Source organism: Pristiophorus japonicus, chromosome 15, assembly GCF_044704955.1.
Source record: "Pristiophorus japonicus isolate sPriJap1 chromosome 15, sPriJap1.hap1, whole genome shotgun sequence".
In the NCBI taxonomy this organism is placed as follows: domain Eukaryota; kingdom Metazoa; phylum Chordata; class Chondrichthyes; family Pristiophoridae; genus Pristiophorus; species Pristiophorus japonicus.
The window spans coordinates 31,594,446-31,612,508 of NC_091991.1; the positions used below are offsets into that span (position 1 = coordinate 31,594,446).

Below are 18,063 nucleotides of genomic sequence, written 5' to 3' on the forward strand. Positions count from 1 at the left end.
TGTTTTATAGCGTGCTGAACATACAGACAGAGCCACGGTTTAATGTCTGTACAAGAAAATGGCACCTCTGACTGAGCCTCTTCAGTACTGCACTGAAGTGCCAACCTGGATTAGGTGCTCAAGTATTTGGAGTGGAACTTGAACCCATGACCTTCTGAGAATAGACTGCCTACCACTGCACCAAGGCTCGTGCCCAAGACGGGCCCATTCTCGTACTTGTTTGCAAATCCGTCCCTATCTCTGTAATCTCCTCCAGCTCCACAACCCTCTGAGATATCTGCGCCTCCTCTACTTCTAGCCTCTTGAGCATCCCCGATTTTAATCGCTCCACCATTGGTGGCCGTGCCTTCAACTACTGAGGTCTTGAGCTCTGGAGCTCTCTCCCTAAACCTCTCTACCTCTCTTTCCTCCTTTACGATGCTCCTTAAAACCTACCTCTTTCTGCCCTAATATCTCCATATGTGGCTCGCTGTCAAATTTCGCTTGATAATGCACCTGCGAAGCAACTTGGGCCATCTTACTACGTTAAAGGCATTATATAAGTCGTAGTCATAGTACCTTGCAGAAGAGGGAGAGAAGTGGTTTATCTGTACAACCTGCACTGCATTTCAATTTGTGCCCCAATGGTTAAAAGACATTGTTCTCATCCACTGTGTTTCCCATCCCCTCCACATAAGATTTAATTCAACCATTAATCAGATCGGTTTATTTTATCTTCATCTTTGTCTTCCAACCCTTTCCGAACCTACAATAGTATTTCACCCCTCATCCAGGATGACGGGTTGATCTGTGTGGAGCTGTCTATTACTGTGCACAGATACAACAGAATGAAAATGGTCTGCATGTCCTTGAAGTGACCCTACGGAGAACTAGATTAGCTGCCTGTCCTTTATCTCCGTCTATGTGAAGTAGTCATCCCCTTTCTCTCCTGTCTCACAGCAAAATCACTGCTACTCCGAGTGATTGAGGTGAACATAAGAGCATAACAGTTAGGAGCAGGAGTAGGCCATTCTGCCCCTCGAGTCTCTTCCGCCATTCAGTAAGGTCATGGCTGACCGACCTCAACTCCACTTTCCTGCCGTATCCCTTGATTCCCCTAGAGTCCCAAAAGCTAGCGATTACTATTGAATGTACTCAATGATCCAGCATCCACAGCCCTCTGGGGTAGAGAATTTCAAAGATTCACAGCCCTCTGAGTGAAAAAATTCTCCTCATCTCAGTCCTAAATGGCCGACCCCTCAACCTGAGACTATACCTTCCAGTTCTAGACTCTCCAGCCAGGGGAAACAGCCTCTCACCATCTGCCCTTCAGCATATTGTATGTTTCAATGAGACCACCTCTCATTCTTCTAAACTCCAGAGAGTATAGTCCCATTCTGCACAATCTCGCCTCATAGGACAACCCTCTCATCCCAGAAGTCAATCTGGTGAACCTTTGTTGCACCGCCTCTGAGGCAGGTATATTCTTATTTAGATAAGGAGACCAGGAGAATTTTAATTTGCCCAGTCCTTGGTATCATTACATTTTGTCCGGTTGTGTACTGTATACCACTAACACAAATGAAGGGGGACTCCTAGGATAATGCATCACAGAAGGCGGCCATTCGGCCCATCACATCTGTATCTGCGATTGCTTAAGGTCTTTCTCGCTTTTGACAAATATGGATTTTTTGATGCTCAGAGCTCTGAGTTAATGTATTTATCACCTCCACTCTAACTCCTATTTAAGCTCAGGAGTGTGATGGAATACTCTCCACGTGCCTGGATGAGTGCAGCTCCAACAACACTCAAGAAGCTCAACATCCAGGACAAAGCAGCCCGCTTAATTGGCACCCCATCCATCACCTTAAACATTCACTCCCTCCACCTCCAGCGCACCGTGGCTGCAGTGTGTACCATCTATAAGATGCACTGCAGCAACTCGCTAAGCCGCTTTCGGCAGCACCTCCCAAACCCACGACCTCTACCACCTAGAAGGACAAGGGCTTGGGAACACCACCACCTCCAAGTTCCCCTCTAAGTCACACACTGTCCTGACTTGGAAATATATCACTGTGCCTTCAAAAAGGAACAAGATCCTGGAACTCCCTCTGTAACCGCACTGTGTGGAGAACCTTCACCACACGGACTTGGCTGAACACCACCTTCTCGAGGGCAGTTAGGGATGGGCAATAAATACCAGCCTTGCCCACATCCTGAGAACATATATAAAAAAAAACATGTTTTCAGAGGATTAACTGCGGCAACTGAATGTTGCCCTTTTTTTTGAGATTGCGGCTGACGAAATGTCCATGGAAAGAGCAGTAATCCTTGCTATTATTTCTCTTTTAAAAGTCGGCCTTCAAAGATTCCATTCTGTAATATTCGATGTCAGGCTAGAGCTCACTAACATGGTTACCACTGATACCAATCCTGCTAAGTAAAGCCGATTGTGACAGTAATCCAGGGCAGTTGGCAGTCAGGAGGGATAAAACTCCGGAACTCTAATGCAGTTATCAGTTAATGGATTAAAATTGGAATAGCTGCTGGTTGGCTATGATGAGATTTTTCTTTTGATGGTAATCTTTGTGGAAAATGCTGATATACACACTCGTGAAAAGTGACATTTGTACGATGCCATTAACTGTGGGGGGTGCTTTGTGTTTAGCTTTTCCCTAAAGGCTTATGGTTTAGTATTTTTGTCCACTGTACAAAATTATTAGAACATAAAGCGGAGAACGAGTAGGCCATTTGTCCCCTCGAGCCTGCTCCATCATTCAATAAGATCATGGCTGATATGATCTTGGCCTCTACTTCACGTCCCTGCCCGCTCCCCAAAACCCTTGACTCCCTTATCGTTCAAAAATCTTGTCTCCACCTTAAATACATTCAATGACCCAGCCTCCGCAGCTCCCTGGGGTAGAGAATTCCAAAGATTCACAATCCTCGGAGAAGAAATTCCTCCTCATCTCCGTCTTAAATGGGCGACCCCTTATTCTGAAACTATGCCCCTTAGTTCTAGATCCTCCACCAGGGGCAACATCCTCTCTGCATCTACTCTATCAAGCCCCCTCAGAATCTTATACATTTCAATAAGATCACCTCTTATTCTTCTAAACTTTAATGAGTATAGGCCCAACCTGCTCAACCTTTCTTCATACGACAAACCCTTCATTCCAGAAATCAACCTCGTGAACCTTCTCTGAACTGCCTCCAATGCAAGTATATCCCTCCTTTAAATAAGACCAAAACTGTACGCAGTACTCCAGGTGTGGTCTCACCAATGCCCTGTACAGTTGTAACAGGACTTCCCTACTTTTATACTCCATCCCCTTTGCAATAAAGGCCAACATGCTATTTGCCTTCCTGATTACTTGCTGTATCTGCATGCTAGCTTTTTGTGGTTCATGTACAAGGACCCCAGGTCCCTCTGTACTGCAGCGTTTTGTAATCTCTCCCCATTTAAATAATAATTTGCTTTTTTATTTTTCCTGCCAAAGTGGATAACCTTACATTTTCCCACGAGACTCCATCTGCCAAATGTTTGCCCACTCACTTTGCCTGTCTATATCCCTTTGCAGATTCTTTGTGTCCTCCTCACAACTTGTTTTCCCACCCATCTTTGTAGCTGCATTTCTTGTGTAGAATGATTCCAAAGGGCATATAGAATCATAGAAATGTGTGGCACAGAAGGAGGCCATTCGGCCCATTGTGTCTGCGTCAGCCTAATCCCACTCTACAACCCTTGGTCCGTAGCCCTGCAGGTTACGGCACTTAATGTGCATATCCAAGTACTTTTTAAATGAGGTGAGGGTTTCTGCCTCTACCACCCTTTCAGGCAGTGAGTTCCAGACCCCCACCACCAAAGTCAGCCATGATCCCATTGAATCTTGGAGCAGGGTCATATGGTCTACTCTTGCTCCTATTTCTTGTGTTCATATGTTCTTATACCACACACAGGGTTAAAAAAAAGTTCTTCTCCACTCCCCTCTAATACTTCTACCAATTACTTTAAATCTATACCCCCAGGTTATTGGCCTCTCTGCTAATGTATTTCTCAGCAAAGCAGACACAGGTGCTGTCATGTAAAAACTCATTGAATCTGTTTCCATTTTGATATAACCCGCCTACTGGCTCTATATAATATATTGAAAATTTTGCATCTGTACACAGTTGATATTTGTTATTATTGTCGCCGAATCCCCCACCATCAACATCCTGGAGGTCATCATTGACCAGAAACTTAACTGGACCAGCCACATAAATACTGTGGCTACAAGAGCAGGTCAGAGGCTGGGTATTATGCCGCAAGTGTCTCACCTCCTGACTCCCCAAAGCCTTTCCACCATCTACAAGGCACAAGTCAGGAGTGTGATGGAATACTCTCCACTTGCCTGGATGAGTGCAGCTCCAACAACACTCATGAAGCTCAACACCATCCAGGATAAAGCAGCCCGCTTGATCGGCACCTGATCCACTACCTTCAACATTCACTCCCTCCACCACCGGCGCACCGTGGCTGCAGTGTGTACCATCTACAAGATGCACTGCAACAACTCACCAAGGCTTCTTCGGCAGCACCTCCCAAACCCGTGACCCCTACCACCTAGAAGGACAAGAGCAGCAGGCGCGTGCGGCAAACCAGACTCCCCACCCTCCCTTTCCTTCAACGACTGCCTGTCCCACCTGTGACAGAGACTGTAATTCCCGTATTGGACTGTACAGTCACCCAAGAATTCGCTTTTAGAGTGGAAACAAGTCTTCCTCGATTTCGAGGGATGGTCTATGATGATGATGGCTGTTTGTGGGAACTTGCTGTATGCAAATTGGCTGCCATGTTTCCTACATTATAACAGTGACTACACTGCAAAATGGCTGTAAAGGCGCTTTGAGAGCCCGGTGGTCGTGAAGTGTGTGCGTCATGGTAGTAAAATTTCATTCGCCCTGACTTTTTGTCCGTAACCTTGTAAGTTCCTTATCCTCAAGCACCTGTCCAACTTCCTTTTCAAAATGAATTATGGAATCCGCTTCCGTTTCAGGACAAGCGTTCCAGAACCCAACAACTGAGTGAAAAGAATTCTCCTCGTCTCCCCTCTAGCTCTTTTGCTAATGATTCTGAATCTGACCTCTGGTGATTGACCCACTTGCCAGAGGGAATTTTTTTCCCCCTTAATTTTCTCTCAAAACCTCTGTTCCAAGGAGATTGGTTATAATACGTCCATTTAAGAATTACAGTCGGACGACACCTTTCAAATTACCAATTTATTCCGAATTTCTACTTGGAAATAAGGATGTGCTGAGGCTGATTGTAAGACCGTTGAAGAGCTTTTGTGAATCTCTTGTCCTTGTGTATAAAGGAAAAAGAGGGCTCATCATTTTGCAGCCTCCAGGGTTAAAAAAATTGTTTTCATAGCTCCAGATATTTAATTCCCGAACACTTTTTAAAAAGAGAACAGCAACTCTTCCCCACTCCCGGTAGCTGAACGCCAGTCGAGGTGATGACCATGAAGAAGCCATGATCTGACGGATGTGTCATTGCCGCGATTACCGGCCCCGAGCTATTGTTGCAGACTCTCTGGTCAGCAGCTCGTGCTGATCCACTTACTTGATTCGCTGAAGGCAAACAGAGAATGATGGTGCCATGTTTGCTTAGCCAACAGCGTGGCTTGTGCCCTCCGCTCTACCTCACAGGAGTTCCACGAAATGCAAACTCTTTGATTCCGGAGCTTTTTTTGTCGAGTATTCACGGCGTCAGCGGAAAGCCCTAACATCAATCTGAGCGGCTCCATTTGGCCCCCGCCCCCGCCTCAATTTGAATACAGTGGCTTCAATTGTGGCCGGTTTTAACGTACTGGCTGACATTTTAAGTTTTTTTTATAAATGCAGTTTGAGCTTTTGTTCCACTCGTAAGGAATGTTAGTTCTAAAAGGAGGGAGTTTCTAATTTATCTGTTGCTCCGTGGGAAGGGTCTTTTAAAGAGAGACTTTCACGACATCCCAAAGCGCCTACAGCCAATGAAGTACTTTTTGAAGTGCAGTCACTGTTGTAATGTAGGAAACGCGGCAGCCAATATGCGCACAGCAAGCTCCCACAAATAGCAATGTGATCACCAGATAATCTGTTTCGTTTAGTAATGTTGATTGAGTAAGAAATATTGGCCAGGACACCGGGGATAACTCCCCTGCTGCTCTTCAAAATAGTGCCATGGGATCTTTTACATCCACCTGAGCGGTCAGACAAGGCCTCGGTTTAATGTCTCGGTTTAATGGAGGCTGGGTCATTGAATATATTTAAGGTGAAGATGGACAGATTTTTGAATGAAAGGGGAGTCGAGGGTTATGGGGAACGAGCAGGCAAGTGGAGTTGAGGCCAAGATCAGATCAGCCATGATCTCATTGAATGGCGGAGCAGACTCGAGCGGCCAAATAGCCTACTCCTGCTCCTATTTCTTATGTTCTTAAGTCTCATCTGAGAGATGGCACTTCCGACATTGCAGCACTGCATTGGCGTGTAAGCCTAGATTTTTGTGCTGGAGTGGGACTTGAACCCACAACTTTCTGACCAAGAGGCGAGACTGAGCCACAGCTGAGTCACCTTTTGTATAGCGATTATATAAAAAAAAAGAATAGAGTAGTTAGTAAGTCACTAAAGGGCTATTTCTTTATGTTGTTCCTCAAATTACAGGATGAATATATTGAGATGTATCACCTAACAATTTGTACAATATTTTAAATTGATGAATCGCAGGCAGGAGACATCACCATATGTGGCAAATACAAATGTCCTTATTGTGTAACTTAGAAACATAGAAAATAGGTGCAGGAGCAGGCCATTTGGCCCTTCAAACCTGCACCACCATTCAATATGATCATGGCTGATCATGCAACTTTAGTACCCCATTTCTGCTTTCTCTCCATACCCCTTGATCCCTTTAGCTGTAAGGGCCATATCTAACTCCCTTTTGAATATATCTAACGAACTGGCCTCAACAACTTTCTGTGGTAGAGAATTCCACAGGTTCACAATTCTGAGTGAAGAAGTTTCTCCTCATCTCGGTCCTAAATGGCTTACCCCTTATCCTTCGACTGTGACCCCTGGTTCTGGACTTCCCCAACATTGGGAACATTCTTCCTGCATCTAACCTGTCCAATTCCATCAGAATTTTATATGTTTCAATGAGATCCCCTCTCATTCTTCTAAATTCCAGTGAGTATAGACCTAGTCAATCCAGTCTTTCTTCATATGTCAGTCCTGCCATCTCAGGAATCAGTCTGGTGAACCTTTGCTGCACTCCCTCAATAGCAAGAATGTCCTTCCTCAGATTAGGAGACCAAAACTGTACAAAATATTTAAGATGTGGCCTCACCAAGGCCCTGTACAACTGCAGTAAGACCTTGCTTTTACAGCAAAGCCTGCTTGTTGGTGCTGGAATAAAGACGTATTGTAACGGGAATAAAGCTGTATTGTCTTGTATCTTAATTGGGACAGAAGTGAATCGTGTGCAAGACTTTCCTTCCTCCCCTGGTAAAATTGTGTATGAAGCAACCGCCCAGCATGAATTGTCAATGTCAACAGCCTCCTGTTCTTTATGATTTTCCCAGTGCGTCTCTTACAATTCAGACAGTGTTGCTGCGTCAGCAGTTTCCCAGCGTTTTTAAGGCCTTTGCTTGCATTAGAGACGAGAGCTGTTCCACCCTCTTTTGTTGCCTCGCAGTTCTGAGCTTGCATTCTGGCTCAAACTCGAAGTCTGTGCAGTGTTCCTATTTGTTCTGAGATTATGGTTAAGTGAAGTTTACTGTACTGAATGCATTGGCAAATTGGAAAGCTGAAATAATCATCTTTTATACACCAGCTCTCATCATGTGATGGATTTCGGCCAATAACCCTCCTGTAATTTTCATTTTATTATTGCCGTTAATTTAAGTGTCTCATCATTCGCCAAGCTAAACAGGATTTGCCGGAGTCGCAACGAGTATCATCATATATTTGGGGGATCAGACTGACGCTTGGCAGAAGGGATAATGAGACGGGTAAAACACTTCGCAGGAAAGCTTAAAGGTATCAATGCTTTAGTGTGCAGTTCTGTAGCCACCCATGCCAAACCAATTAATGTTTAATAATCGGCTATAACATTCCTGCAAAGTGAATAATTGCCACCACTGTGCAATTGCTTACCAGACGTCGAGTGGGAATGGACAAAATGTTCGCGCTGTCCATTTATCAACGGCCGCTGTGAAAGGAATTTTTGTAGTTCATCAGAGTTTGATCATGTAGCGACTTTGTGAGATTTGGTTCACAGAAACTTTGAGCCGAAATCAGTTGGTCAAACGGAATAACTCGCGCCGCATTCTGGTGGGAGAGTGCGTTCTGTGCAAAGAATTATTCACTGGTTACAGAGCCTTTAGCATGGTCGAGGAATGTTCTCCGTCCCTTTCAAAGGCACGGGGAATTTACATTGCAGCAATTGCAACTTAAATCTCTGAAAAAAGGCTCCAATGTTTAGACTGTATGCAATATGTTGCACCTTTTGAGAATCGGTGTACTTCCAGTGCTTTACTCTGTGCTCCTATCTATTTAAAAACTGAATGCGTTGCTAACTAGTTCCATGGCTGTGTTTCTTGCAGAAATCCGCGCTCAGTTAGTCGAGCAACTGAAATGCTTGGAACAGCAGACAGAGATGAGGGTTCAACTCCTCCAGGATCTTCAGGATTTCTTCCGCAAGAAGTCGGAAATCGAAATGGAGTATTCCCGAAACCTGGAGAAACTGGCTGAGCGATTCATGGCGAAAACCCGCAGCACAAAGGACCACCAGCAGTACAAGTAAGAGCACTCCCTCCTGCGAGGGCAAGGATTTCAAACACATGATTTAAAAAAAAAAAAAATTTTTTCTTCAAATTGACTGATTTCTGATCCGTGCATCAACATTTTAACTCTGGGAATCGAACGATGAAATAGTAACAAATTTAGTTTGTGTTTTAATTATTTCCTAGTGGTAAATTACACCACAGTTTCATGTAATGTTTCAAGGCAGTGAACGCTTTCCCGGCAAAAAAAGAGACGGTGCTGGGTAGGTACTGATTCATTGAAACTAATGAAAATCCAACTAATTTATGTGCTCAGTTCTAAATTGTTTAGAAACAAATGAAGACTTAGTGGCCAACTTTTATTTTTTGTGTGTGTGTTTTATTTAACTGTACACTTTACTCTGAGCACATAAATCTAGGCTGACATTCCAGTGTAGTGGTGAGGGAGTGCTGCACTGTCGGAGGTGCCGCCTTTCGGTTGAGACATTAAACCGAAGCCCCATCTGCTCTCTCAGGTGAATGTAAAGGATCCCATGACACTATATTTTGAAGTTCTCCCCGGTGTCCTGGCTGACATTTATCCTGCAATCAACATCACTTTTTTTAAAAAAAAACAGATTCATTATCGAATTGCTGTTTGTGGGAGTTTGCTGTGTGCAAATTGGCTGCTGTGTTTCCTACATTACAACAGTGACTTCACTTTTTTTAAAAAAGTACTTCATTGGCTGCAAAGCACTTTGATAAGTCCAGTGGTCGTGAAAGGCACTATATAAATGCAATTCTTTATTTTTTTCTTTCCTACGTAGAATCATAGATCCATTCGGCCCATTGTGCCTGTGTGGTCTCTGAGCTATCCAATTAGTTCTGCTCTTTGCTCTTTCCCCATTGTCCTGCGATTTTGTTTCAAGTAGTTATCCAACTCCCTTTTGAATGTTACTATTGAATCTGCTTCCACCACCCTTTCAGGCAGCGCATTCCAGATTGTAACAACTCGCTACGTAAACGTTTTTAAATCTCCTGGTTCTTTTGCCAATTACCCTAAATCTGGGTCCTTTGCTTCCCGACCTTCCTGCCAGTGGAAACACTTTTTCCTTATTTACTAGATCAAAACCCCTCATAATTTTGAACACCAATGTTTAATCGCCCCCTCAACCGGCTCTGCTCTAAGGAGAGTGTAATGTATGCCTCTGAGTAGAGCTGTTGCATTGTGAGTGGCTTAGCCAGTCACGTGATGTTCACAAGACTTAATAAAACCCCAGCCAGTTGGGTTTAGGTCATCCATGATGAGATATGCAGTTGTGAGCCTCGTGGATGAACTGGTAATGTGCAGTGTGATAAACGTTTGTTAATAAACCAACCAGCTCTTGATAGCAATATGTTGCTATCAATGCTTAAGCAAAGAACCCACAAAGCACACACATTAGAGCACAATCCAGTCTCTGCGCACAACCGAAATCCCTCATCCCTGACCACTGACTAAACTCGATTCTGTCACAGTCTGTAATAGCTTGCTCCGAAACTGCTATAAGGAAAAGGGCATTTGTTTCAGGAGCGCTGTGAACATTGTGTTTTGTAAGCAGTTTTACCATTGAACCTGATCAGCTTACACTCAGCAAATTTGACTTGGGGGATTGTAGAATTAACTGACTCCAAAGCATTTTAACATAACACAGTGGCTTTCTTGGGCAGCAGCCCAGACTGTCGACAGGAGCTTAGATCTGACACATCCTATTAGGTTTTTAATTTGGTGAAGCCGCCAATCTTGTGCATTACAGGTGAAACAGTTTTGGTTGTTCTCCTGGATTTTAGAAGAACATTTGAGGCTGTCCTACATAGAACTGATCAGTTCGACCTGAGGTAAAACCCTGAAATGTGCTGAATTGAAGCTGCAAGGCACAGGGATCAGTGCGGCAACCATTTTTATAAATATCTTGGAGATTAGGAAACCATTCAAAGGCGTCCCAAGTTTGCAGATGACACTCAGTGGTACCAGTGGCTAAAGAAAGAAGAAAAAATTACATTAATATAGCCTATTTCACAAGCTCATGACTTGCCAAAGCACTTCGGAGTCAATGAAGTACTTTTGAAGTGAAGTCACTTGTATTTATATAGCGCCTTTCAAAGAAAGGCTTGCATTTATATATCGCCTTTCACAACCACCAGACGTCTCAAAGCAATAAAATACTTTTGAAGAGTAGTCACCGTTGTAATGTAGGAAATGCAGCAGCCAATTTGCGCACAGCAAGCTCCCACAAATATTGGCCAGGACACCGGGGATAACTCCCCTGCTCCTCTTCGAAATAGTGCCATGGGATTTTTTACGTCCACCGGAGAGAGCAGCCGTGGTCCTCGGTTTAATGTGTCACCCGAAAGACTGCATCTCTGACAGTGCAACGCTCCCTCAGCACTGCACTGGAGTGTCGGCCTAGATTTTTGTGCTCAAGTCTCTGGAGTGAGACTTGAACTTTCACCCTTCGGACTCTGGCGCGAGTGCTGTCAACTGAGCTTTGGGATGTTTTAATAGGCCTAGAGTTATTGAGATGCATGGTTGTTCTTCCTTCAAATGAAAATGCTGTCAAAGTTTGGAGGTTTTTTAAAAAAAATCTTCTTTTGCGGTAGAAAAGCTACACTGAGCAAGAAGTTTCTGAATGATTTATGGGCTCTCCATTCTATTTTAAGAGAAGTGCAATACTTTGTATAAGGAAAAGTGATTGAGTAGTTCTTCTAATCAGTTGTGCTGTGCAAGGAGGGGGAAGTACTCACCCAGTGAAGTGAAAATACTCTGAAATATCATGCTAAAGTCGCATTTGTTCCTTCTGGCTGCACGTTGGTGTGTTACCGTTGGAGGCTCCCGTTACGGGAAGCGAGGAGACCTTTCGTGTTCCGTGAGATTCGCGCCCGTGTTTCCCGACACGAGTGTCACGAAGCCGACAGAAACCCTGCAAAATAAAACGAGCCGGGTTTTCTCCACCCCCGCTGCCGCCAGAAACACCCGATGAGAAACGGGACGGTCTTTTCTCCGGCCTTGCTGAACCCGACAACATTGTGGCGCTGAGCCCGATTGCGTGCTTGCCACTGGACCAAGACCTAGCTCTGTCAAGCCTGTGTGGTGGCTGGTGTGCAACGATCACCACACGTTTTTTTATTTTTTTAAATCCACGCACAGGCATCTATCACCCTTCAACATGTAGTTCGGGATCTGGAATATTAAGTCCTTCATTGAAACACCTGTGAACTCATCACTTTTTGGCGTGGAAGCAAGTCATCCTCGATACGAGGAACTGCCTATGATGATGATACCAAGCGTTGATGGCACTAATGCCGTGCTTCACCGAATCTTGCAGCATGGACTGGGCCCGTTCGACCTATCGTGCCACTGCTGCCTCTTCGAAGAGACTCGACCCCAATATCAAAGCGGCTTCAGAGGGGTAAACAGTCATACTGCTACTGGCCGCTGACTGTTCACACGTGTCGTATGTTCAATAGTTTACAATCTCGGGGCAAGACTTGAAGCTGGCATGATTTTACGCAATAGTTTAAAAGTTGCAGTTGGCAAAGTGGATGTGCCTTTCCTCACACGCACCCCAGCGCCTTGTTCTCGGACCTTCAGGATCACGAGACGTTCTGGCTCGCAGATACTCTGGAAGTTGAAGGTACAGGACGCTCCATGTTTAGTCTCTTTGGTGGTTCCCTTCATGAAAGAGGCTCCCTTAATCCTGGACCTGTTGATCCCCTTCCCTCAGTGGTGTGGCTGGAGATCTGTAGTCTCGGTGATCATTTCCACATGCAGGGGGGGACTGTGAACTTCCACAAGAGTTTTCACACAGGCTTTTCCCCTCAGCATCATCATCACCATCATAGGCAGTCCCTCGAAATTGAGGAAGACTTGCTTCCACTCTAACAGTAAGTTCCCAGGTGACTGTACAGTCCAATACCGGAATTACAGTCTCTTGTCCCACCTGTGACAGTCGTTGAAGGAAAGGGGTGGGTGGAAGTTTGCCACATGCTCCTTCCGCTGCCTGCACTTGATTTCTGCATGCTCTCGGCGACTAGACTCGAGTTGCTCAGCGCCCTCCCGGATGCTCTTCCTCCACTTAGGGCAGTCTTTGGCCAGGGACTCCCAGGTGTTGGTGGGGATGTTGCACTTTATCAGGGAGGCCTTGAGGGTGTCCTTGAAATGTTTCCTCTGTCCACTTGGGGCTCACTTGCCGTGGAGGAGTTCTGAGTAGAGCGCTTGCTTTGGGAGTCTCGTGTCAGGCATGTGGACAATGTGGCCCGCCCAACGGTTGGCTAACCACTGTTGGGTTCTGTACTCTGGGGGCAGCTTTCATTGGGTTGAGTTTCCTTGCTGCATCAGTTAGCTCATTGATGAGGTGGGAGTGCAACCTGATGCACGATATCTGCTGCTTTGTTGCAGTGTGGTGGTTCCATTGCCACAACATCGAACGCTCGGGGCCCGCTTTCTTTTCACTACAGGCCCTTCCAACATCACTATGATCCAACTGTGCTTATTATTTGGAAAATTAGATTCATCATTCCTGTAATCCTGTCAGTTTTTTTGTATTTTATCAAAGACGGACAGTGTAGGTCAAAAGAAAAAAAGACTTGCATTTATATAGCACCTTTTGTGACCACCGGACATCCCAAAACGCTTTACAGCTAATGAAGCACTTTTTGAAGTGTAGTCGCTCTTGTAATGTAGGAAACATCAATGTCACAGGTTTTGAAACTGGGGTTTCCGACCATAGGGATCTGTGAGGGGATCCCAGGGGTACCTAACGACATTGCACTTCTGAATTTGTTGACTTAATAAACACATTTTTAAGCAGTGTCTAGTCCACCACCTGAGAGTTATGCACTTTTAAGATTTCAAGTAATTGGAAGAAGGATCAGAGGGGAGTTGAAGAGAACTTTTTTCACCCAGAGGGTGGTGGGGGTCTGGAACTCACTGCCTGAGGGTGGTAGAGACACAAACCCTCACCACATTTAAAAAGTACTTGGACGTGCACCTGAAGTGCCGTAACCTACAGGGCTATGGACCAAGAGCTGAAAAGTGGGATTAGGCTGGATAGCTCTTAGTCGGCCGGCAGAAACACGGTGGGCTGAATAGCCGCCTCCTGTGCTGTAAATTTGTATGTATGCATGTATAATGACCAGATCATCTGTTTTTTAGTGGTGTTGATTGAGGGATAAATATTGGCCCAGGGCACCTGGGAGAACTCACCTGCTCTTTGAAATAGTGCAATGGGATCTTTTGTGTCCACCTGAGGGCAGATGGAGCCTCAGTTAACATCTCCCCTGAAAGACGGCACCTCTGACAGTGCAATGCTCCCTCCGTAGTGCACTGGAGTCTTCTAAAGATTCCATTTCTAGCTGGTTGCCTGTGTTGCTGTCGCGTGTACAGGTGTAAGGGTGTACAGAATGAGCAGTTCAAGCTTGAAAAGGGTAACTAAAGGCTCACTACAGACTCGCTTATCCCGAGTCCTGCTCAGTTACCGCACAAGACCCCACTCGCTCACGGGGGTCCTTCCTGCTGAACTGCTCATGAAAAGGGCACTTATGACAAGGCTCTCGTTAGTCTACCCTGATCTACACAAACAGGTAGAGAGCAGGCGGTTTCAACAGAATACATATCATGATCGCGCAAATGTGTCATGTGAAATTGAGAGAAATGATCCTGTATTTGTGTTGAACTATGGACAAGGTCCCAAGTGGCTTCCTGGCACTGTTTTGGCCAAGGAGGGGAGTAGGGTGTTTGTGGTCAAACTCTCAAATGGACTCACCTGCAGAAAACACTTGGACCAGACCAAACTCAGATTTACGGACTATCCAGAACAACCCACAATAGACTCCACCTTTTTCGACCCTCCAACACAAACACACAAGTGACAACCAAACCAGCGGTTGATCACGAAGCAGAACCCATCACCTGCAGGACTCACCACGCCTGGCAGCCCAGCGAGGGCCCAACAAATGACTCACCAAAACCAGCATTTGCACCAAGACGATCAACCAGGGAAAGGAAGGCTCCAGATCGACTCACATTGTAAATAGTTACACTATTGACTTTGGAGAGGGGGGGTGTGGGGGGTTGGGAGTGAGGGAGTGTTATGTATGTAAACCTGTAAATACCATGTCTAGCCACCAGAGGGCTTATCCCCTGGAGTCCCAAGGGATCCCACAATCCCTTGGGTGCACCTTTATATATGGAGACCTCACAGGTTGGAGAGGCACTCTGAGATCTGTAACAAAGGACTATGGTCACACCTTGCTTTGAGCTTGCAGTATCTAGTCTGACTCTTTATTCAAGACATAACAAAAGCGAAGAGGTTTAAGACTTTGGCAGCTGAAGACACGGCCAGCAATAGAGGAGCGATTAAAATCGGGGATGCTCAAGAGGGCAGAATTGGCGGCATGCAGATATCTTGGAGGCTTTTAGTGCTGGAGGAAATTACAGAGATAGGGGCGAGGCCATGGAGGGATTTGAAAACCAGGATGAGAATTTTAAAATCGAGGCATTACTTAACCGGGCGTAAAATGTAGATCAGCGAGACAGGGGTGATGGGTGAATGGGATTTGGTGCAAGTTAGGACACAGGCAGCCGAGTTTTGGATGACAAATTCATGGTGACACTTGACTTTACCACTCTCCTACTCGATCAACCCCGCACTTTTTGCTACTCACTCCAACTGCCCCTCTGATATCTGTATGAAAACCAAAGCTTCCTGCAACTAAATGCTGATGAAACCAAAACCACAACCAGCAATGTGATAATGACCAGATCATCTGTTTTAGTGATGTTGGTTGAGGGATGAGTATTGGCCAGGACACCAGGGATAACTCCACCCCCCCCCCCCCCCCCCCGGCCTGTTTCTCTTTGAAATAGTGCCGTGGGATCTTTTACGTCCACTTTAAATTCAGTTGCCTAAGAGAGGTGCATAACTGGTTAAGATTTCCAAGACTGAAATGTTTTGTGGAATTTCATCCCCTGAAGGTAATCCAATAACAAAAACCGGTCTGCAATGCATTATCTAGTTCTGACTAGTATTGTGACTTCCATGAGTTTTTGATCACCTAGGGCTGTCTATCCACATTTCCAGTCCTGCTCTTAACCAGACATTCATGAAGAATGATTTTAAATATGCTAATTGGCATAACTATTTTTGCTGTGAATCAATTCCCCTTGTTCAGAGGTAGGAGGTTTCTTTTCATCTCTAGTCGCACTCGAGTCATTATCAGTTTTTGTATTCATGCCATCTCCAGTATTGTAATTACAGGTTAAGTTAAAGAGCCTGCTTTATGTCTAAATTTATGATGTCTGACATGTTAAAAGACTTGAGTCATGTTTTAATTAGAGAAAAGAAAGTTGAGACGATAACGTTAATTCTGTGTGCCTCGCCTAAAGCCGTGTGGACCTGTCCTCTAACCAACATGTACCTTAGTATGTAGTGAATGAATTAAACAGTAGGGGCTTTGTAACAACAACCTGCCTTTGAGATTTTATGATTCAGCTTATACGACACCAGTAACAACTTGCATTTATACAGCATACTTAACAAAAACAGTCCAATATTAGAAAGAAAGACTTGGATTTATATAGCGCCTTTCACAACCACCGGACGTCTCAAAGCGCTTTACAGCCAATGGACTACTTTTGGAGTGTAGTCACTGTTGTAATGTGGGAAGCACGGCAGCCAATTTGCGCACAGCAAGCTCCCACAAACAGCAATGTGATAATGACCAGATAATCTGTTTTAGTGACGTTGATTGAGGGATAAATATTGGCCAGGACACCGGGGATATTTTCCTTGCTCTTCTTCGAAATAGTGCCATGGGATCTTTTACGCCCACCTGAGGGGGCAGACGGGACCTCAGTTCAACGTCTCATCCGAAAGACGGTACCTCCGACAGTGCAGCACACCCTCAGCACTGCACTGGAATGTCAGCCTAGATTTACTAGGGGTCATAGATGTAAGGTAGTCAATAAGGAATTCAGGAGAAACAAACTTCTTTACCCAGAGAGTGGTTTGAATGTGGAACTCACTACCACATGGCGTGGTTGAGGTGAATAGCATAGATGCATTTAAGGAGAAGTATGTGAGAGAGAGAAAGGAATAGTGGAATATGCTGAGGGGTTGCATTTCACGGCAGCCAATTTACGCATGACAAGGTCCCGCAAACAGCAATGTGATAATGACCAGATTGAGCAGCGTGGAGGCCCTGACCTGCATGAGAACCCCAGCGGCAGGTCGGGGCCATAAAAGGAGCGGCGAGCAGCGGACTGGGAGCAGCGTGGAGGCATGCCACTTCCGGGAGCTGCGACGGCAGCGAAGAGTGACGTCATCAAGGTCCAGGTCGGTGATTAGAGCATGAGCAAATACAGCAGGAACAGCGAAGTCTGGGCGAAGGAGCAGCGGGAGATTGTGGGGGGACGTGAGCGGGGCCCAGGAGAGGCGTGAGTTTGGGGCCAGGGGCCCAGGGGCAGCACGGGCCAACCCACACTGCGGTATGTGTGTGCGCCTGGTCCGTGTAGCAGAGCAGGTCTCCGGTCGTCTTGGGTAATCCTTGCCACTCGATCAAGACCCAGCTCTATCAAGCCCGTGTGTGTGGTGGCTGGTGTGCAACGGCCACCACACGTTTAAAAAAAAAAAAAAAAAAAAATCCACGCACAGGCATCTTCCACCCTTCAGGATGTAGTTCAGGACCTGGAATCTTAGGTCCTTCATTGGAATACCTGTGAACTCATCCTTTTTTGGCGTGGAAGCAAGTCATCCTCGTTTTGAGGGACTGCCTATGAGAGAATGACCAGATAATCTGTTTTAGTGATGTTGGTTGAGGGATAAATATTGGCCAGGACATTGAGTCTACAGCACAGAAACAGGACATTCAGTTCAACTGATTTATGCTGCCGGCCTTTATGCTCCACACGAGTCTCCTCCCACCTCTCTTCATCTAACCCTATAAGCAGATCCTTAAGAGTGGGAGGAGACTTGGGTGGAGCATAAGCACCGGCATGGACCTGTTGGGCAGAATGGCCTGATGCTGTGTTGTAAATTCCATGTAATATGCATGCGACACAGGAACATCCCAAGGCGCTTCTCAGATGCCAAGCCAAAGCAGGCGAGATTAGAAGGGGTGACTAAAGCTTGAATCATAGAAAATTACCACACAGAAGGAGGCCATTCGGCCTATTGTGTCTGTGCCGGTATGGTCTCCAAGAGATGGGTTTGTAGGAGGGTCTGACGTTATTGAATCTTGAGTAGTGCTTGCCTTGGTTTTA

At 45.5% G+C, this 18,063-nt stretch overlaps 1 protein-coding gene across 2 annotated transcripts in view; it reads left to right on the forward strand.

The window, feature by feature from the left end:
- The window catches only part of srgap1a (SLIT-ROBO Rho GTPase activating protein 1a), a 289,071-nt gene that overhangs the window by 114,099 nt on the left and 156,909 nt on the right, over positions 1-18,063 (forward strand). For both annotated transcript variants that reach the window (XM_070900273.1, XM_070900274.1), the window contains exon 2: positions 8,604-8,799. In XM_070900273.1, the coding sequence (XP_070756374.1) occupies positions 8,604-8,799 (196 nt within the window). The remainder of the gene's footprint in view (positions 1-8,603; positions 8,800-18,063) is intronic.